The 22,226-nt window shown below is 39.0% G+C and overlaps 1 protein-coding gene across 6 annotated transcripts in view; it reads right to left on the minus strand.

Annotated features, from left to right (window-relative positions):
- fbxo9 (F-box protein 9) overlaps nt 1-22,226 on the minus strand; it is a 77,398-nt gene that overhangs the window by 44,020 nt on the left and 11,152 nt on the right. The window contains exons 1-5 of one of the 6 annotated variants that reach the window (XM_069886027.1): nt 18,770-18,787; nt 18,280-18,360; nt 14,786-14,944; nt 11,869-11,926; nt 4,316-4,415 (exon numbers count right to left, since the gene is read on the minus strand). In XM_069886027.1, the coding sequence (XP_069742128.1) occupies nt 4,316-4,415; nt 11,869-11,926; nt 14,786-14,944; nt 18,280-18,360; nt 18,770-18,772 (401 nt within the window). In that variant the 5' untranslated portion in view covers nt 18,773-18,787. Of the gene's footprint in view, nt 1-4,315; nt 4,416-11,868; nt 11,927-14,785; nt 14,945-18,279; nt 18,361-18,769; nt 18,788-22,226 lie in introns of those variants that run through there. The other 5 variants (XM_069886030.1, XM_069886028.1, XM_069886029.1 and 2 more) reach the window with 5 other exon arrangements.

A 22,226-nucleotide genomic window follows, 5' to 3' on the forward strand; every position in this document is an offset into this window, starting at 1 on the left:
CTCCATAGAGAACAACTTCTTCCAAAACACTTTTCAACTGTTCTGGAACCATTAGTTTTGAAAACCTCCCTAAATCTTTGAAATCACTGATTAAACAACTTTCAGGTAAAACACTTGCAAGTTTCTTAACTTAAATGTTAAATAGTGTAAAATCATTTTGCCATAAGAAAATAACAACCCATCACTAAATAAAACAAAGCTTCCAAAGATTGTGCTTTTTAATTATATTCAACAACTAAACTTCATCACTCGAACAAAATGTGATGCAACTGCCCCTTTTTTTGTGAACGGGAAAAGTAATTGATATGATCACTGACAAACAGTTTCTGCAGCACAAACTGATTTAATAGGTTGCTCAAATTCTATGCCATTGGGCATTATTGTCAGTGGCACATGATTACCTAGACATGTTATCATTTTTTTTAAAATCACCCAAGCCATGAATAGGTTTATCTGAAAGAACAAAGAAGCTCTATGATAATTTAGGGGAATGGTAAGTTGTAAAGATTTGAGAAGGGTCCAAATGTTATAACTTTATTATTCCCAGTGTGATATTTTTATTATGGCCTCATGCATATATTTGCAAAAGCAGAATTATAAAACATTTTAATACTACAAATGCCATACTTCACACAAGTTATTAAACATATCAATTACTGTATTAATACACACAGCACTACAGAACAATCAACATTTGACAATAGAAAGCATTAAGAAAAATAAGGTGCTGAAAATTATGATGATTTTACTGTAAATTGTATTGTATACCTAAACATTAGTATAAAAGGGAAAGGAGAGAAATTCATCACTGGGCAAATATGATTCCAAATATTTCACACTATTTGTCATATATACCCACACTCTCCACTCCAGTAGCAGTAGAATATTTTAAACACATTAATGAGTCATGTAGTTGCAGCTCAGTTCCAAAATGGTGGCTTTTAAAAAAAAAAACATTGCTTGGTTCCTCATTTGCTCAAACTTCAACTATCATGTTTAATAGACAATCTGAAATCTTTACATCAATACTGCCATTTCCCACAGTTAGGATTTAATTTTTAATGCGATTACCTGTTGAGAGGGAAAGCCATTATCCAAGCCAGCTTGGTCAAAAATGAGAATCCAGACCTACACCAGAATGGCTCACCCACACTTGTGCAGTGGCCTTGTACACTATTAGTACCACAAATGCAATGGTTCAACATGATGCACTACCATATTCTCAGGGATGGGAGTAAAATGCTGGCCATACCTGGAACACCCAGGTTCTGAGAGCAAACAACAAAAAGGAGAATCTCACTGGTTAACCATTCACATTAATGTTGGGGAGTTCTGATTAAAAGTGAGCAACCTGGAAAAATTTTGCTCCCCACCATCACCCAATCTGCTGAATATTTCCAATATATATTACCTAAATTCCTTTTCTGAATTTAATTTAAACACAAGGTACTTTGTGCGTCTACTCAGCCCTTTGATAATTTTTGTATTTTTTTTTACATAAAAAGTGTAGTTGAAGCTGATTCTGCCCATTGAAACCTGTGTCACTCAATTACACACAATTAACCTACTACCCCATATGTTTTGAAGGGTGGGAGGAATAAAGAGCACCCACACAGATCACTGGGAGAACATACAAACTCCTTACAGACAGTGGAGGATTCAAAACCAGGTCCCTGGCACTGCAAATAGCATTGTACTAACTGCTACACCAACAGTGCCACTCATTGTCAGGTACAAATGTTGGTGCCTGAGAATACACAAACGTGCTGGACAAGCTCAACAAATCAAGCAGTATTCACAGGAAGAAAAGCCCTGGCCCAAAATGTTGATGTTAAACGGCTTTAAAAGAAGCATAAAGATCACATTTGATGAAATCATGGCAGCTCCCCTGATAAGAACCATTGAAGGTAGAAAGGTGGACTGCAATGCAACATGATTTTGAGAGAAATAATATCCCATCCACATTTGCCTCATCTTTAATACTACAATGTTTTTATTTGGAAACATTCAGATGAATAGAACTAATTAGATTATTAGACTATTCCAGTGACAGGGTAGTCGTTACTTATGTGAAAGGCATGTGAAGCAGGTGACAAGTGGTGCTCCTAAGGAATCTCGACTATGACCTTGTCATTACTTGTATCAACAGAACTGGGTGAAGTAACAGAAAGTTGTTTATCAAGGCTTGAAGATAACATCAAGAAGCACAATAATTTGGAAAATTTGCTCTGGTTCACACAAAGGGACAGGGGAAAATTAAGTTAACAATCATCTGTCAATGGCTAGTAGAGTTCAAGCTTGAGAAAATAGGAGGTCAGAAAAAAAATCAAGTCAGAAAATTTCAGATTCAATGTAAATTTCAAATTTAATGTTGAAAGGCTACAAGCCATAGGATTGGAGTGCAATGTGCATGAAAATTACCACATTTATTTATTTTTTAATCACTATATGTGGCGAGCTCTCCACTGGCCACCGTGACAGAGGTGCACCAAAGAAAAGGTACAAGGACTGCCTAAAGAAATCTCTTGGTGCCTGCCACATTGACCACTGCCAGTGGGCTGATATCGCCTCAAACCGTGCATCTTGGCGCCTCACAGTTTGGCGGGCAGCAGCCTCCTTTGAAGAAGACCGCAGAGCCCACCTCACTGACAAAAGGCAAAGGAGGAAAAACCCAACACCCAACCCCAACCAACCAATTTTCCCCTGCAGCCGCTGCAACCGTGTCTGCCTGTCCCGCATCAGACTTGTCAGCCACAAACGAGCCTGCAGCTGACGTGGACTTTTACCCCCTCCATAAATCTTCGTCCGCGAAACCAAGCCAAAGAAAGAAATGTGGAACACCAAGAAATATAATACGATATGCAAAAAAAATTCCAGTTGAAGGAGAATTAAGAAGGGGAAATAATAAAAGTAGTATTTGACAACTTGTATGATTGTGTGTTCCAAATCATGGTCTTTAGAGTGAAATCAGGAATCATGCAAAGTGAGAGAGCTGGGGGCAGTCAGCAGCAAGGGAGCTGAGGGAGATGGGGTGATCACACTGTAGGAATGAAAAGGGATTTAGTCAATCGTCCGTCAAGGGATTGTATTAAGGGGGAAGAAACAGCACAAGACTGCAGATGGAGAAGGACAAGGGTAATGTGGGAAGATAAAGGGGAGTTAAAATAGGTTGAGGAAGAAAGTAACGTGCTGCTACATCACCACCTTATGGCGACATTCAGTACTGCAATTTTCAATTTGCTTTTGCTTAGTTGATTCATAGATATGCAACATCAACTGGCATATTGTGATGGCCAGCAGCCCCATCTACTGGTGGGATTGTTTTATGGCTATGATCTTTTTTCAGGTCACAGCAGGTTTGAAAGGCTGCAAGGTCCCGCACCCTTGCTGCTGGACCTTACTGCACATAACTATAACTTTCCAGAAATCTAAGCACTTTTTTGTTCCTCTGTGCCACCTGAAACTTCACAATACACAAACGTGCTGGAGGAATTCATGCAAGACATTTTGGGCCTGGGCTTTTCTTCCTGTGAATACTGCTTGATCCGTTGAGCTTGTCCAGCATGTTTGTGTATTTCACTCGCACCAACATTAATAACTTTCCTTTCTACAGAAGCTACCTGACATGCAGTGCTTTCAGCAATTTCTATTTTTATTTTAGATTACAATATTTGCTAAATCAAACCAAAAAGGAATCAATTTGCAGGAAAATTGATGTTAAAATTCCCAAGCAATGACAACTAAATGGCAGAAATTTAGAAGCTTGCAACATTGGCAGAGTGACATAAAATGCAGAATATTAAAATTAAAATAAACAAGCACGTTATGAAAAATTATTCCCAGAAATGGAATTACACCATATTTAACATCATACAGCTTAGAAATATTTAAATTTAAACATACAGCACAGTAACAGGCCAATTCAGCCCGATGAGTCGGTGCTCCCCAATTTACACCCCATTAACCTTCACCCAGTACGTTTTTGAAGGGTGGGAGGAAACTGGAGTCCCCAGAGAAAACCAATGTAGACACGGGGAGAACGAGCAAACTCCTTACAGACAGTGTGGGATTCGAACTAGGTCTGATCCCGATTGCTGGCGCTGTAAAGGTGTTGCACTAACCGCTACGGCTCTTTGGTTTGTTCTTCATGCTAATTAAACTGCTGGCTTCAATTTTTCTTTGAATTCTTGAATACCTGGCAATCTTTCCCTCAATAATGAATGAAAAGCGAAGTTAATTTCATTCTGCAAATATTACATTTTTTCCTCCAAATTCTTTCACCAGATATGAACTAAAAACATTTCAGTATACATACTAAGATTTGCTACTTCCATCACTTTCAGGAGAATGGGCATAGTTGATCTTGAATTCAATGTCAGGTACAAGCTGCATGGCCCTCCGATAGTATTTGATAGCTGAAATCAAAATGGAGACTATAACTGACCACATCACAAGCAGACCATAGCATTTCTAAACTGACAGTGTTAACCATTTTTCTCTTTTCAACATCACAATTGACAGAAATCTGTTACTAAATGACATCTCCTACCTTTCCAAGTGTTGAGATTATCAATGTTAGGTGTATAATTATAACATATCAAATGAATGTTTGAGCAGCCAAAAATTATCCTTGTATACAATTTACATTAAAGAAAGCAGTTGCCACATTTCACTTAAATACTGCTTCACAAGTTTTAAAAATATTACACCATTCAACCAAAAATATGCAAAACACTTTCCAATCAATTGATTGGAATATAAAATATTAGCTTCTTTGCATTTTTAAAAAATTGTTTACGGAAATGCAACATAATTAACATAATAGAAATATAACCACCATCTCTGAAGAGCATTGCTCGGTGACTGGAAAAATTACTTTCTTTGAAATTTAATCCAGCAAAAACTGAAATGATAAATAATATTGTCCTCCTCCAGCAATGTCTTTTTATTATATGCAGAAAGCATGATCCTGAACATTCCACAAATAAAGAACTTTCGATACTTTAAAGTTCTACTCTCTTCAATGTGCCCTGCTCACAATATTCTACCAATATGAACAAATTGGATAATTGCAAAATCAGAAGTGACAAGGTACATTCTTAAAATGCATTGACTAAATCAGTCTTCCTTATCAGTAAAGTTTTCTCATTAATATTAAGCAGTATAACAATCCAAATTAGACTAAGAGGAAGGAGCCTGCAGGCTATTTGCCTGTTTTTTTTTAAATACAAAAGTGACAAGAATTCTGTGGAAATAGTTCATCCATCTTATTAAAAGCTTTAGAAAAGTTCCATACATATTAAACTCAAAGCTGAAGGGATTTAAGATACACACTAGAGATGAAGAAATATGTACGCGTGGCTTGTGTACACACGGGATGTGTGTGTAAAAATAAAATATAGACTCATTTCATTTCTAAGAGGCCCAATGTTACAGGATACCATTCATTAATCTCACAGCCAAGCAACCCTGATTTTGATGCTCCCATACATCCTTCCTGATGGTAGTAGATCAAAAATCCTGTGTGCTGGATGGCAAGAATTCTCAATAATTCTTTGAGACCTATATAAGCATGGATCCTGGTTAATGCCAACAATAGAGGAAAGGGAAACACCAGAGAATGCCATTTTAATGATCCTCTGTATTGATTTCCAGTTCGATGCTTTGCAGCTACCATACGCAACCAGGTACGACACTTTCAATTGTACTTTGGTAAAATGTTATCAAGTTTGGGGCCAGTAGCCTTGCCCTTCTTAGGAAGTGTAGGTGTTGCTGCCCCTGCCCAACCTGACTAATGATGTCCTATGGGTCTAGGAGAGGTCATCCATATTAAGCACACCAAGGAATTTTGTGCTCTCCATTCTCTCTGCACTGGAGCCATTGTGGAAATATTTGGTTGGGAGGGAGCTGGGGAGTGAATTAAAAGGGATGCAAATCTCAAAGATCATCTGCAGGCTTGTGTTGTTCCTAATTTTGATTTACAATCCAGATTAATTAGTTCAAATCAAAATGGAAATATTTCAGCAGAATAGATTAGAAAATAATACTTGAAAAGCTGGCTTGAATATTTTAACTAAATGTGTAGAAATTACCTAAGCCAGTAGGTCAAGAGTAGGACCCAACAGGCTGGATGAAGGAAGATGTTGCCTCTAGCTCAGGAGTCAATAACCAGGGGTCAAAGACTCAGGATACAGTGCTGGACATCAGGATTGATAAAGAGAAATCACATCACCCAGAGGTTGGCAAATTTGTGGAATTCTATCTCACAAGTCTGTGGAGGCCAAATTGCTGAATTTGCTTGGGGAGATGCATTTCTTTACACAAAAAGCAAAGAGATGAGGGCGAGTGCAGGTATATGGCATCAACATACTATAGGTGCCACAAGACTCACACCACCAGGTTCAGGACAACTGCTACCCCTCCATCACCAGACTTTTCAACAACAAACTCAATCAGGGACTCATTTAACGACTCTTATTATTTCTTCTTATTTTCTCTGTATTAAACATTTTGTTTACATTTCTTTATATATTTGTTTATTTACATATGTACATTGTGTAGTTATTTTTGCATTACCAATGAATGGTAATTCTGCCTCGCCCGCAGGAAAAAAGAATCTCAGGGTTGTATGTAATGCCACGTATGCACTCTGAAATCTGAAAAGCAAAAGAACTTCAAATTTCCAAAATCTGCAGTAATGCAGAAAATACAGGGACTAGGCAGGTCAGTTGAAGTCCCATTTCAGACAAATGTTCATTTCAACACAGGAAGGGAACACGATTAGTTTCCTTCATTTAAAACAAGACATCAAAACAAATCAACAAAACTAATTGGATCTTAACAATGAAAGGAAAAGCACTTTGAGCAACAAGAAATCAGAGAAAGTCACTTATTGGAGATGAGGAAAAAGAGCCAGGGGTTAATAGTGTGAAGAAAAAGTTATGAAGAGATTTGCGCTTCCTAATCTAAACAGTCAGTATACTTCCCACAGTATACCTGTAGAAGTTCAACTACCTGTAGTAGTTGAATGTCTTCTATTCCATCTTGAGCAAAAGTTAAACTGATCGTTGAACCACTTCTCATTATTATGCCATTTGTTGATTGTCTATCTTCAAGCTAGTGACTGAGAATAAATTTTTGCGGGGCCATAAGTTGAAAATGCCCACCTGTTTATTCTTGATGCCCTAAATTGTAGAATTTAATTAATTGGGTCTACCTTGATTCCCACCATTGTCTTTGGCTTGGCTTCGCGGACGAAGATTTATGGAGGGGGTAAAAGTCCACGTCAGCTGCAGGCTCGTTTGTGGCTGACAAGTCCAATGCGGGACAGGCAGACACGGTTGCAGCGGCTGCAAGGGAAAATTGGTTGGTTGGGGTTGGGTGTTGGGTTTTTCCTCCTTTGCCTTTTGTCAGTGAGGTGGGCTCTGCGGTCTTCTTCAAAGGAGGTTGCTGCCTGCCAAACTGTTATTTGAAAATTTTCTGATATTATTTCTGAGATGTTTCAATTTGTCAATTATTCCTTCTGATTCTATAAGTATGGTTGTGGTGGGAGGGGGCAGGGGGAGGAGCATAGTCATAAATTGGAGGAACAATGCTTAATTTTCCAACTTAGCACTCTTCAGTCGGAAGGCATTAACATCAACTTCTCCGGTTTCTGCTAGTCTACTCTCTGTTCTCTCTCCCTTCCCTTTGTCTGCTTTCCTCCAATTCTCCATCCCCTTCCCTCTCCATTCACAGAACCATCCCTCCTCCCACTGCTTGCTGGTGTGCCCTTCCTCCCTTATCCACATATTACCTCCTGCCTTTAGGACTGCGCTCCTCTGCCTTGCTCCCCCTTCCCTCCCCGCCACCATTTTGCCTGCCCACATTTTTCCATACCTTGATAAAGGGCTCAAACCCGAAACAATGGCTATGTATTTTTCTCTTTGGTACATAAAAGTACACTGTTTGACCTACTGAGTTTCTCCAATATTAGATTTGATGGCAGCAACCGGAGAAGAAAAAAATCTACACAATACAAGATAAAGAAACAAATGAAGAGATTTTATAAATCTGAAAATGATTTTAAAAAAATACACTGATACAAGCAGCAGATGCTGAGAAAATATTTTAGACAGAGGTGTACATCATAGAACAGGGCTCTTAAACCCACCTCCTCCATGCCCCCTTTTTTTTGCCTATATGCACTAATCTTATTTGGCTGCTTTATATTTGATCCCTCTGTGTCTGACCCATTCAAGGGACTACCTTTCCTTTTTAAATATTTTTTATTGATTTTCACAAATAAGCATGCATATACAAAGCACTATGGAATGCATAATATTAATGACAAATTAGATAACTCAACAAACTATAAAATATATATAATGCAACCATAATACAAAACTACATCAAAAAAAATTTTTAAATATAAATCACATACTGCATGATTCTAAACCCCCATCCCCTAACCAAAGGTGTACGACTAAAGAAAAAATATACTTTGTTCATGAAATAAAACAGCAAATAATAAAATTCAAAAATATTATTATGCCTAGAGGTTATGAAGGGACTATCTAAATTATTTAAATGAGGTAATTTTATTTGATCATATCACCTTCTTTGACAGTGTTTTGCAGATATCAAACATCTGTATAAAAATATTTCTGATCCCCTTTAAAACTCCTCTTCTCGCTTTAAACCTATACCCTCTTTTTTTCTGATAAGCCGACCTTTTGGTTGCTGAAAGTACATCTATTATGACATGTGCCAGTCAATTAAATGGGAAAGGAAACAGAAATAGCTCAGGAGTTTGGAGTTACGCTGGAGGGAAACAATGCAATAACAATCTGAAAGCATTCAGGCCTACTTAGCCAATGCAATGATGTAGCCCCAAGGACAGAATTAATTGGAGCCCGTTGGTAAACTGAAGCAGCATGCTTGAACACAAAAAGAAAAAGGGGAAAAAAAAAGACCTGAATCCAAAATCAAAATATTACAGACTACACAGAGCCCCTCTAGTCAGTTGAAGAGGTACTCAATGATCTGCGTCATTGTCTATTAAAACTTGATCTTAAAGCTTAAAAGTAATGAAAGTTTTGGAGCTAACAATAGTCAAACTGTACATTCAACTAGATATGAGCAAAAAGTACACAAGGAAAAAATTGTAGTTGTACATTTTCAAATTAAAATGTATATTTGCATAAACCTGGAGATTAAAAGCAGCACAATCCTACTTACTGTTATTTGACATACAACATTAATCAAAGCAGTCAACTCATTAGATTGCTGAAAAAACAATACATTACCCACTATAAAGAGTAACCTCAAAACTGAGATAAATTAATTTAGGTATGATTGGATATACAGTCACCCTGCCATCTAACAAAACCATGATAATGGTTTGAGTGCCTGACTGGCCTGCTTATATTTACTGATTCACTTCTATTTATCTATCTATTTATTTATTTATTTATTTAAAAAGGCCAATTTTAGTGCTCCTAAAGATGAAAGACATTAACCATCACAAATTAGGTATTTAGACCAAGGCATCTTTCTTCACCAGCTCTATTTGAATAATAGATAATTAATAAACCCATAGCACAATTATACCTGCAACACACCCACACTTACAGTTGTCATCTAGAATTGAGAAATTATGGCTTGCTATTTACTTTGAACACATTTTTAAAGTTCAGGTTTAGAATAAATTACCAGAAAATTGCCAATGTCACTTCACTACTTAACAAGGCCAAATGGGATAAACTGAAAACAAAATCAAAAGCCTATTAGTCAAATGTTTACGATGGATAAGAAAGCTACATCTATTATTAGGAAGAGATCAACTGATCACCTGGGATCAACATGAACTAATCAGGGAACCAGCAAGAATTTTAAAAGGACATGTTGTTCAAGTTTTTTTTTAAGTAACTGCCATGTTAATGCAACACACAAAAATGCTGGAGAAACTCAGCAAGTCATGCAGCATCTATAGGAAGCAAAGGATAGCCAACATTTTAGGCCTGCACCCTTCTTCAAGGTATGAACAAAAAAAACAGGCATGCACCTGAATAAAAAGATGGGGAGAGGAGAGAGGAAGGGGCATGGGGAAGAGTACAGGCTAATTAGCAAAAAATCATACGTGGATACAGGTGAGAGGGTAGAGGAGAGAAAAAAAGATGAGAAATGATAGGGGGGGTAGAATGCAGAGGTAAGGGCTGGGAGCTGGAAGAAAGGAGATAGAGGGATAGGGAAAGAGCAAGACTTGAGGGGGGATGGTTTAATGGTAACTGGAGATGTCCATGCTAATGCAAGCTGGGAGCAGTTCCTGTGGAAGGTGGAAAGAGGAGGGAATGTGTGATCACATAAAAGGTGGCAGAAACTTTGAAAGATAATATGTGGGATGTGGAGGAGCCAAGCAGATACGTGGGAAACCAAGGAGATTCAGATAAGGGCTGAGATGATGGCAAGAGAGGGGAAGCCACATTTGTTGAAGAAAGAACATCTCAGATGTTCTCAAATAGAAGACTTTATCCTGGCAGCAGATTCGACAGAGACAGAGGAATTGCCTCCTGCACTCATGATGAGCGCATCAACTTAATCCACTTTGGTGCTTACTTCACCCTGACCTCAAATTCACTTAGTCCATCTCTGGCAACCCTCTCTCCTTTCTCAATCTGTCTCTATCTTGGGAGACAAACTCTTCAGATTTTTTATTAAAACAAACCTACCAACTCTGACAGTTACTTTAACTACAACTCCACATCATGCCCCCTGCAAGGATTCTATTCCTTTCTTTCTCTCAATTCCTCCACCCACCACTCCACCAGCCTCTGCATCTAACTTATTATCCTAGGCAATTTCTACCACCTACAATGTGATCCCACCACCAGACCCCCTGCACTTTTTGCAGGCACTGCTGCTTTCAGGATTCCCTCACCTACTCATCCCCTCCCCCAATTGCCCCCTCAGTAGTTACTCCTGTGGCAGCAAAGAAAAAAATGCTACACACACCCACACCTCCTCCTTCACAACTTGGGGCCCCAAACAATCCTCCAAGTAAAGCAACTCTTTATTCACGAATCTGCAGGTGTCACCTATTGCATCCGGTGTTCCAGTTGTGGCCTCCTCTAAATTGGAGAGAATGGACGCAACTGGGAGATCATTTTGTTCAGCACTTTCACTCTGTCTGCTCCAAAAACAAAAACCTCCAAGTGTCCAACTATTTTAATTCTACACATCATTCCCACTCCGACATGCACTGTGCAGTATGCACAGAGGCAGTATGATACATCGGTATCATGTTAAATGCTGGTTAGAATTTTACTTGGCTCTTTGGGTGAAAGAAAAGGCTTTGGAGGAAGTGCAGCCCAGATTCACCACAATGAAGAGTTTATTCTTTAGAGTTTGACAATTGAAGATGCAATTCAATTAAATTTTAAGGCAAGGGTACAGTTCCAAGGTGGACAGAGAATGGAAGCTGGAAAGGAGATAGAGGGATAGGGAAAGAGCAAGACTTGAGGGAGGATGGTTTAATGGTAACTGGAGATGTCCATATGGTCCCGGGGGCATGCTCCTAATTACGTTTCTTTATACTGATAGTTAAATCAAGGCAAGCTTGTGTAATGAGCCTGATGTATCATGCCTTTAAGGAATTAAACAAAATTTACTTGAATATTGCTAAGGAATATTAGAACTCCAAAGCAGCTATTTAGCTCATTAGTCTGACTCAACTCAAACCTCAATGAAGAACTGTTTTAATGAACATGCCAGACCCATTGCCTTTCTCCTCAGTCCCAATAAAGATTACAATGCCAACCTTTTTAAAATATATTCAATGATCTTAACTTTTCAAGACTCAAACTTCATGAAAACACGCATATAATGTACCTTCATAAACTGCTCCATTTTGTTCTTGCTCCACAGCTTTCAGGAACAATTCTTTGGCCTGAAAAATAAGTTTATAGTAGGTTGTTAGAGGGGTTAAAATATTAATTACATGACAAGAAACTGTAGCTGAATAAGAAACACAGGGCATACTACACAAAGTCTGGGAAAGAGTGACAGAAGATAAATGGGCTGTTAATTTTATTATAGCTGGAAAAGAAGGACCAATGATAAAACACATTTTGAGTATTTGATATAAAATGAATAATTTAATTGGTACAAGAAAAAAAAAATTACTCCAAAAACACCCTTATTTCAGAATAGACTAATTCCTTTATCTATGGATAATTTAATTCTACATGTGTTCTTCTATAAAGGGATCAGAAATGTAGAAGGTTGTTATGGACAAGGGCAATTAATGTCATTTGAACAATTTAAAAATAAATACAATATTTAATAACAATACAATCTTTTGTTACTTTCATTTTAGCTTTTCTTAGAGTAGAATTAGGTCCAACTATCACATTACCAGAGTGCAGTGAAATAGAGATTCTAATTCGAAAGGGGACCACAAAGAAGTTCATATCAGTTATGTATTCTTTAATCCAATTGGGTACTCCTAAACAAGAGTTATATTGATCAAAACAAAGATGGGAATCACACTGGAATATTAGTATTGATGTTAAGACCTGGTCGAACTTATGCTATGACTGTATAACCAACGCAGTTTATGTAAGATATAGGCTGGTGCAATATACTTTTTTGCATCAGCTATATCTTACCCCGCAGAAAATACATAAATTAAACTGTAAATTTTATGATATAGGTTCTAGATGCAGGGAAGAAGCGGGTACTTTATTTTTTTTAAAAATTCCACCTGGTCAAGTTCCAAATTGAAACCCTTTTGGGTTTATTAAATCAATTATTGGGAAACAATTGCCTCCAAATCCAGAATTGTTTCTTTTAGGAAATATTATGGATGTGAGACCTAAAATGAGGCTGTCTAAATATAAATTAGGGTTTCTTAAAATTGCAGTGGCCAGGAAATGTACTGCAGTTACCTGGAAGTCTGATTCTCTCTTGGAAATAGCCCGTGGGAATACTGAAATGCATAGTTGCGTTCCCCTGGAGAAAATCACTTACAACTTAAGGAATAAATACAATATATTTTTGCAGCTATGGGAACCCTACTTACAAAATGTAGGGTTGAATACTTAATAAACAAGATACTCATTCTATTTATTTTTCTTCCCTTTATTGAAATTCTGATAAAAATAACTGGGCCTCTTTGCTGAACTGGATTTCAGATCTCAATTGCTCCTTCTCTTTTTCTCTTTTTTCTCCTCCTCTTTTTTCCCTTTCTCGTTTCCTTCTTCCTTTTTCTTTTACTTTTTTCCTTTTTCACCTTTTATATCGTCTTCATTGGGGTTTTGTTTGGGGGAGGGGGGTACGGATCCTATTTGGAATATGTATTAATGATTTGCATTTAAATACTTAACTGCGATGATAATTTGGTGCTGTTTGTTGATAAAAATCAAAAATAAAATATTCAAAAGAAAAGAACAGGGTGGCATGTTTAGCATAGCAGTTAGCGCAATGTTGTTACAGCGCCAGCGATCGGGACCGGGGTTCAAAACCTGCACTGTCTGATGTTCTCCCCATGTCTGCATGGGTTTTCCCCAGGGACTCTGGTTTCCTCCCACCGATCAAAATGTACCAGGGAGGGTAAGTCAATTGGGTGTAATTGGGCAGCACGGGTTTGTGGGCCGAAAGGGCCTGAAACCATGCGGTATACCTAAAATTGTTTAAGAAAAAATATAGCTGCTATATTTGTCTGAAACATAAAGCCAAAAGACAACTTCCTTCGAGTTTCAAATCCAGCTTGTCTATTGTTTCTCAAACTCCAGACATTGGGGAAGCAAGAATGATCCCGGGAATGAAAGTGTTAACGTACAAGGAGCATTTAATGGCTCTGGGACTGGACTCACTGGAGTTTAGAAGGATGAGGGGGGAATCTTATGGAAACAAACCAAATACTGAAAAGGGTGGTTAGGGTGGACAAAGAGAAAATGTTTCCATTAAAGTGGGATAGTCTCAGATCAGAGGTCACAGCATGTCCCGTTAGAACAGTTTCTTCAGCCAGAATCTGTGGAATTCATTGCCACATATGACTGTGGAGGCCTAGTCATTGGAGTGGAGGTTGATAGGTTCTTGATAAGCAAGGAGAATGGGGTTGATAGCAAAAATACATCAACCATGATTCGAATGGCGGAGCAAGCTCCTTGTGCAAATGGCCTAATTCTGTTCCTAACTCTCATGGTAATTTTCAATTGCTCATAACAGTAAAACTGAACCCCAATTCAAACAAAACATTTTCTGTAACACTTATTAAAAGATCCATTTTAAAAGCTGACTGTCCTTTAGTCTAACCTACAGACCCACAACAATCCTTGTCAGTGTCTTTTCTTGATTGCTCAACTCCCCATTTTGATCTGAACAGTTTTTCACCTATCCACTATCTGATCTATCAGACCTCACTTATTTGATTGTGAAGACTATATATACAGATCTCCTGAAGTCAACAACTCCAAATGAATCACCAAACAGTTTGGCCATGATAAAGCTGATTTTATTTGATTGCCACCCTTTATTCAGGAACTTGCCTTCTCTATCATAAAACTACTTCCGCTGCACCCTTTTGAAAAACATGTTTGACCACTGCTTCTATTTTATACCTTTCTGAGATCTTTGATCCAGGAGTTGCAACTCAGCCCTACACATTTCTCCCATAAATTGAAGTACACATCTTTAAAATTCTCATTTAAAATTGCATCATGTTCATTGCTTATAATGGCAACTAAATTTTCTGGATTTAAAGTAATTTGGTGCAATACATTTCATGAATTATTATAAGTTTTACCTTTTCCTCTCGAGCAAGTTCCTGTTTCCCTTTGGTACCTGAAGATTTGAAAGAAAGGCCCTTGCCAGAGACTTTCCCATGTTCTGTTTCCGATCCATTAGAGCTTCCATTTGGAGTCAGCTCAGACATCCACTGAGCTCGAAACACATTAAGTTCCTCCTCAAAAAGAGCAACAAATCTCCATATGAATATTTAAATACAATTTACTTAGATTTAAAATACATAATTTTTTCATTAATAGTTTGCCCTTTGCAAAATCTACCTAGCAACAACAGTTCACAGAATCTCTTTGCATTTCAGACACGGCCCCCATTGTTTTACTGCAAAGGAAGCATTTCCCTTTCAATTGATTCCAAGGGGGTGGGGTGAGGTGTTCAAGATGGCAGCACCCTGCGGAATGCGGAGTCTCTGAAAGTTTAGCATTGCAAGTATTTTTTTTAATTAAGAAATAAAAAAATAAATTGATTCCCAGTTTCATTTTTCATGTAAAATGAAAGTCAAATCTTAAATTGGCAAAGACTACAACATAACCAAGTTAAAGGTCACACCGACTTCATCCTGAAAGTAGTAAAGTGACGCAGCATGTATTTGGTAATATGCCACAGTTTTGATCATTTGAAATAAAAAGGAATGCCCCTATGAAAACATCATTGTAAAAATTGATGGATTCATCTTAAATAATGTGAATTACATTTTAATAATTGATCGGTTGCTCTTCATAAATAACATTGTACCCTGTCACACATTGAACATTGCTCAAGTTTATTTAGATTGTCTCACGGTCCAGATTTTGTTCGGAGTTACTTACCCATACACACCGTTGAAATGTGCAATTGGGCAGCACTTGCCAAGCGCGTATTTTAAAGAATTTGTTGCCCTTGAGACGAAGTCCTGGGTCTTGCACAACATATTCAGGATGGTTAGGTGGCACAGAGAATACCCTTGACGCAAATGTGCAAAAAAGCTCCGACAGCAAAAGGAAATGACTTACGGTGTCATTTCTGAGTCATCATTTATTCATTGTTTCTGTTGTACTTTAATTATTGGTTTAGAGAAAACACAAAATTATACTGCAACCTTAGAAGAACAAAATGTCCCAAAATACTGTATAAGAAACCAAAAAGAAAAGCACAACAAGCCACACAAGGGCATATAATGATCAGCATAGACAAGCAGGTGATATGAAAGACTGATGCAGGGAAGATTTAGGGAGGGACTTCAAAAGATTAAGCCTTTGACATCTGAACTTTCTGCCAATAAGGTGTAGCAACTAAATTCGGTGTTACCATAAGGAACTTCAATTCGTCACCAGAGGGGCAGAAATAAAGCTCGACTTTTTTTTGCTGATTAAGAAGACTTCAAATTTCTCAAGTGAGCAAGAGCCATTAAAAAGATGTCAAGTACATTATTAGGTGTGATTCCAAAATGAGTAACAAAGCAATTCCTCACCTTCAGTTGACTGATTTTCTACTACAAGATCTGCACTGAATATCCATTCTACTGATTACTGTGGCAACACTGAGACACTCTGCTAACCTTAACCTTGAATGTGTTTGGACATTAGTACTAATTTTTTTGGATACACTTAAATAATACTTCAGCTCATGAAATGTCATTTGGCTGCCCTATGGCCCATTATGGATAAATGTGAGGTTATCCACTTTGGTAATACAAACCCGAGGGCAGATTACTATTTGAATGGCAATAGATTAAGAGATGGGGAAGTGCAGAGACCTAGGGGTACTTGTACTTGTACATCAGTCTCTGAAGGCGAGCATGCAGGTACAGCAGGCGGTTAAAAAGGCAAATGGTATGTTGGCCTTCCTATCAAGAGGGTTTGAGTATAGGAACAAGGATACCTTACTGCAGCTGTACAGGGCCTTGGTGAGACCCCACCTGGAGTATTTTGTGCAGTTTTGGTCACCTTATCTAAGGAAGGATGTTCTTGCAATGGAGGGAATGCAGAGGCGATTCACCAGGCTGATACCTGGAATGGCAGGAGTGACTTATGAGGAAAGATTGCGCAAATTGGGATTGTACTCGCTGGAGTTTAGAAGATTGAGACGGGATCTCATAGAGACCTATAAAATTCTGGCAGGACTGGACAGAATGGATGCAGATGGGATGTTTCCAATGATGGGAAAATCCAGAACCCGGGGCCATGGTTTGAGGATAATAGGCAAACCATTTAGGACCGAGATGAGGAGGAATTTCTTTACCCAGAGGGTGGTGAATCTGTGGAATTCATTGCCACAGAGGGCAGTAGAGGCAGGTTCATTAAATATATTTAAGAGGGAATTAGATCTATTTCTTCAGTATAAGGGTATTAAAGGTTACGGAGAGAAGGCGGGGACGGGGTACTGAACTTTAAGATCAGCCATGATCTCATGGAATGGCGGAGCAGGCTCGAAGGGTCGAATGTCCTACTCCTGATCCTATCTTCTATGTCTATGTTTCTATATTCCATTTATTATTACGGTTACTATAAATATGTAGAAAGAGTCCAAGACATTTTCAAAGCACCCCAATTATAAAGGCATGTCTGGAGTTAAAATTTTTTAACCAAAACACAGATTACATTTCCTCATATCCTCACATCAACTGCTGCTTAAGGTGCTCTCATCTGAAAGTCAATTCATCCCTAATAATATTCAAAATACTTGTAACTGAAGGATCCTGCTCTCTAGACTACTCCTCTCTACCTTTCATTTGCTGCTTGTACTTTTGGCATGACCACCTCAGAAAAGCTCTATGATGCTCTCAGAAAATCTCACTACAGTTTCGCCTGTGAGATGTGGTAAGTTAGGAACAATGGAAGTTCCCATGATCTCTCACACTGAGTAGGAGGAATGTTCAAACTGCCTGATTACCATCTCTAAACCATCAAGACCAACGGCGAAAGTGGAAGACCCTACTTTTAATTATCCTACCACTGCTCCGCCTCGCAAGAGAAAGCCTCTGCATTTATACTCATACACAGCACTTCAATCTCGAGATGGCTGCTCCAAAATGGCCAATGTGCTGGGGGCTGCCTCCCCTTTACATTCTACTTGGCCACTCAGTCCATCTTTTCAAACTACTCTCTGCTCCTTCCACTCACCACTCAAGTAATAAGACACACGTTTTGTTAATCTGAGCAGAAATGCCATTAGAAGAAACATACAATGAAAATGGAGAATTAACCTATTCTTGTCCAGCATCCCTCTTGGAAGGTCAACCAAGTCAAATAATTAATGATGAATTTGAATCGCTCTGGTTGCCAAAGATACTTACTTGGCATTCATGGACCTAACTGAAGTGTTTCCATTTGTTCTATTGTGATTTCAAAGCATTGCAGGTGAACTCTCTCAAAAGGTTTGATGTTCCGATAGATCCAAACATCAAATATCATAATATTTTGTTTAGCATTATTGGGTAGATTTCTTTAATACATATGAGCTTTACAGTTCCAGTTGAAAGGTAATTTGTAAAAGCAGTAAGATAAAGGTTACTACCTGAAGGTTTGCTTCTTCAGGATTTTCGTTTTCTTCAACGTCAATGACACCAGTGTAGTCATCTTTTTCACTGTCTACCTGCTAATACGACAAACATCTCTTCTGAGTTGCATCAGGCAAATCAAGATCAAGAAAGAATCTTATTTTTGTGTCAGTGCTATTAAAACATTTTGCCAAGTGCTGAAATCTAAAGGCTAATATTTTTGAACCCCTCACATTCAGTAATATGCCAAAGGATAGAATTGCAGTGCATCACTCGACTAATATATACAGGCAAATCACACTGAAAGACACAATTAAGTAGGGTTTGCAGGTAACATCTCATGATGATGAATGAACGTAATGCAAGAGAATGATTTACTTCTAATCACTGTAAAACAACAAAAATACTGATCATTTACTCAAAACAATCATTTTAATTGAAATACAAAGATTAACTCAGTAAATTTTAAACCACCACATATCTATTTGAAGTACGCCTCTCAGCTACCATTGCTTGTTGACTGAACTAATTTGATTGTTACAGAGTGCACTGCTTCATTCTTGGGAGATGAATCGATTGGTGTGGGACATTTGCACTAACTAATGTTCACCAGTCAACTTGTTGAATAACTGACAAACTATTGCCAACAGGAAGCAAAGTGTACCACCAATTATGACAGAAGTAAGACAAATTCAGTATGTTGACACAATGGAAGTTCCGTTTATCTTGGCCACCCAGCAGAGTGTTGGTTTAGATCTTGATCAGCAAGTTTGACAGCATGGAAACGGGCCTTCCAGCCTAACCTGCACTGGCTGACCACAATGCCCAACTGAGCTAGTCTGATTTTTCTGCATTTGGCCCACCTCTCTCAAAGCCTTCCTACTTCATGCACTGATACAAATGGATTTTAAATGTTATAAATGTACCCACCTCTACAGCTTCCTCTAGCAGCTCCTTCAATAAATGCATCACCCTCCCCTCTATATGGAAAGAGTCGATCCCTGGGTCTTTTTTGAACATTTCCTCTCTCACCTTAAATCCATGCTCATTACCTTGGGGAAAAGGGTACAACTATTCACCACATCTCTGCCCCTCTACTTTTTAAATACCTCCAAGAGGCCATCCTGCAGACACCTACACTCGAGGAAAAGAATGTCTCAAGCTATCCTGTCTCTCCTATCTCAAACCTTCTACTCAATAACATCTTGTGACATCTTTCAAGCTCAACAACAACATCCTTACAACAGGGTCACCAACACTACACACAATGCTCCAAATATGCCCACCAATGTTCTGTTTGCTGTAACATGATGTCCCAAACCCTGATCAAGGAAAGAAGGAAAAACTCCTTTAACATCCTATCAATCTGTGCTGCCATTTTCATGGAACTGTCCTCTGGCCTCTCTTTTCTGTAACCCACTCCAGAGCCCCACTATTCACTGTCCATCCCCTGCCTTGATTATCAATGCAACACCCCACAGTTATCCAAATTAAGCACCATCTGTCATTTCTTTGCCATTTTATCCAGTTGATCAAGATCCCACTATAGTCTAATAAAACCTTCTTCAATGCGCACTCTATGACTTATTATGTCATTCACAAAATTACAAACCATGCCACTTACCTTCTCATCCAAATTATTAATATAGACGGCTAGCAGTGGACCCAGAACGCATCCCTGCTGCACACCACTGATCACGGGCTTCCACATCTTATCTCATCTTCTACTATCATCTGACTTCTACTACCAAGCTAATTTCAATCAATTTATCACATAATCCAACCTTACAGACCATTCCTTCATGAGGTGCACACGCAGAACATTTACTGCCCTCATTAATCTTACTGGTTGCCTCAAAACTCAATTTTGTGATATTCAATTTCCCCATACACAAGGTCATGCTGACTATCCCTAATGCTTCCTTGCCTTTCTAAGGACATATACTTCTAGTCTCTCAATTTGTTCCAATAAATTACCTACATCTTATCTTAAACTCAGTGGTCTGAAGATTTCAGGCTGTCCTTGCAACCAATCTTAAAATAAAGGCACATCAGCAAACCTCCAATCTACTGGTACCTCATTTGTGGCTGATGAGGATGCAAATCCCCTTGCCAGGCCATCACAATTTCTGCGCTAGATTCCACAGTGACTAAGGATATACTTGGTCAGGTCCAAGTATTTATCATCTTTATGCATTTTAAGACTTTTATCAGACCTTTATCTACCGTAATGTAATCTGTAACCTTCTCTTCAAGATATTGCTGTTCCCTCGTATCAATGTCTTTCTCTGTGAGAAAAAAGAGGCGAGAAATCTTCACTTAGGACTACAACCATTTCTTTTGGCTCCACACAGACACTTGAGGTACACTATTTTCTCCCTTGTAACTTTTTGCCATTAATATACATGCAGAATCTCTGAGGAGTCTCCCTTCTTACCTGCTAAAGCTCATATCCCTATCATGTCCTTCTGATTTCCAGTGAATGTGTTCCTACATCCCTTATACTCAAGAGATAAATATGATCTCAGCTCCCTTGTCTGCCAGGTCAGGCAGACATTTCTGAAGATCTGGACTGGAAGACCTCATCTTGGGAACAGTTGCAGTTGCCAAGATGAGGTCTTCGGAAATGTCTGGCTTCTTCAACAAATGTGACTTCCCTTCAACCAGTGTCATCTCAGCCTTCGCCCGCATCTCCTCCCATTTCCCGCACATCTGCCGTGGCCCCCACTGCTCCAGACTCAACAAACATAGAATCTCCCTCATCCTCACCTGCCACCCCACCAGCCTCCGCATCCAACGCATTATCCTCCAGAATTTCCGGCACTTACTATGGGATACCACCCCAGATGCATTTTTCCTTCTTGTCCCTTCTCAGTGTAAAACAGACCCCCTAGTCCAACCAGTTCAGCTACTGCAAACCAACCCCAACTACACTCATGTTAATTTTCCAGACGGAAGTACTGACACTGTGCACCTAAGAGATTTGGCCTCGTCTGGTTCACCCCTTCCTCACACCCCTACTCAGAGTGAGCCCGAGAGATTGGGCTCACCCCCGACCCCAAGCCTGTGACCCCTAGTAAGCTTTCAGATGGCCATGCTGAGGCTCCACTGCCTCATGCTGGCGATTCTGGAGCGGGTCCAGAAGTCAGTCCTTCCCACACTACAGACCCAGGAACTGTACCAGTTCCCAAGGTTGCAAAGGAGCCATCTGTTTTGAGAAGAAGCACCAGAATTCGTAAACAACCTGATAGGCTGACATATTCATAAAACATCTCATTTGATTGCTTGCTAGATACTGGCATAATTTGGCTGAATTCTGAATGCCAAACATGGTATCCATGTATCGCTTGCTTCAGTCTTTCCTTGCAGCAGTCCTTTTGATTTTAACCCTTCTTCTGCCGAGGTGGGGGGAGGGGGGGAGAGACTGTGGTGAATATCTGCCAAGCTGCCTGTCTCACCTCTGTACTAACATTGGCTGTACATTATCTCTACTGTTAAGGACATTCCCCTTGGGTATAACTGTGTATGCACCTATTGTCTTTCATTATTGTACCATGAGTTTCTGCTAATAAAAGCTATGATTATTGTTTGACCACATCGTCTTTGTCTACTTCATCAGGGTAACAGACTATTTTGCCCACAAGTTTTCCCATGCTGCCGAATTACACCCAACTAACCTACCTTTTGGAGGGTGGAAGGAAATCGGAGGCGCTAAGGAAAACCTACGCAGATACGGGGAGAACATACAAAATCCTTAACAGGCAACATGAGATTCGAACCCTAGTTCTGATTACTGGTGCTGCAAAGGCGTTACGCTAACCATGCCACCCTTGTGCACAAGATAAGGATGAATAGACTTGGGGGAGATATAGTGGCATGATTGGTTAACCAATAGAAAACAGGGAGTTGGGATGCAGGGGTGTTTTTCTGGTTGGCAATCAGTGGTGAGTGGGGTGCCACAGGG

Source organism: Narcine bancroftii, chromosome 6 (genome assembly GCF_036971445.1).
Source record: "Narcine bancroftii isolate sNarBan1 chromosome 6, sNarBan1.hap1, whole genome shotgun sequence".
Classification (NCBI taxonomy): domain Eukaryota; kingdom Metazoa; phylum Chordata; class Chondrichthyes; order Torpediniformes; family Narcinidae; genus Narcine; species Narcine bancroftii.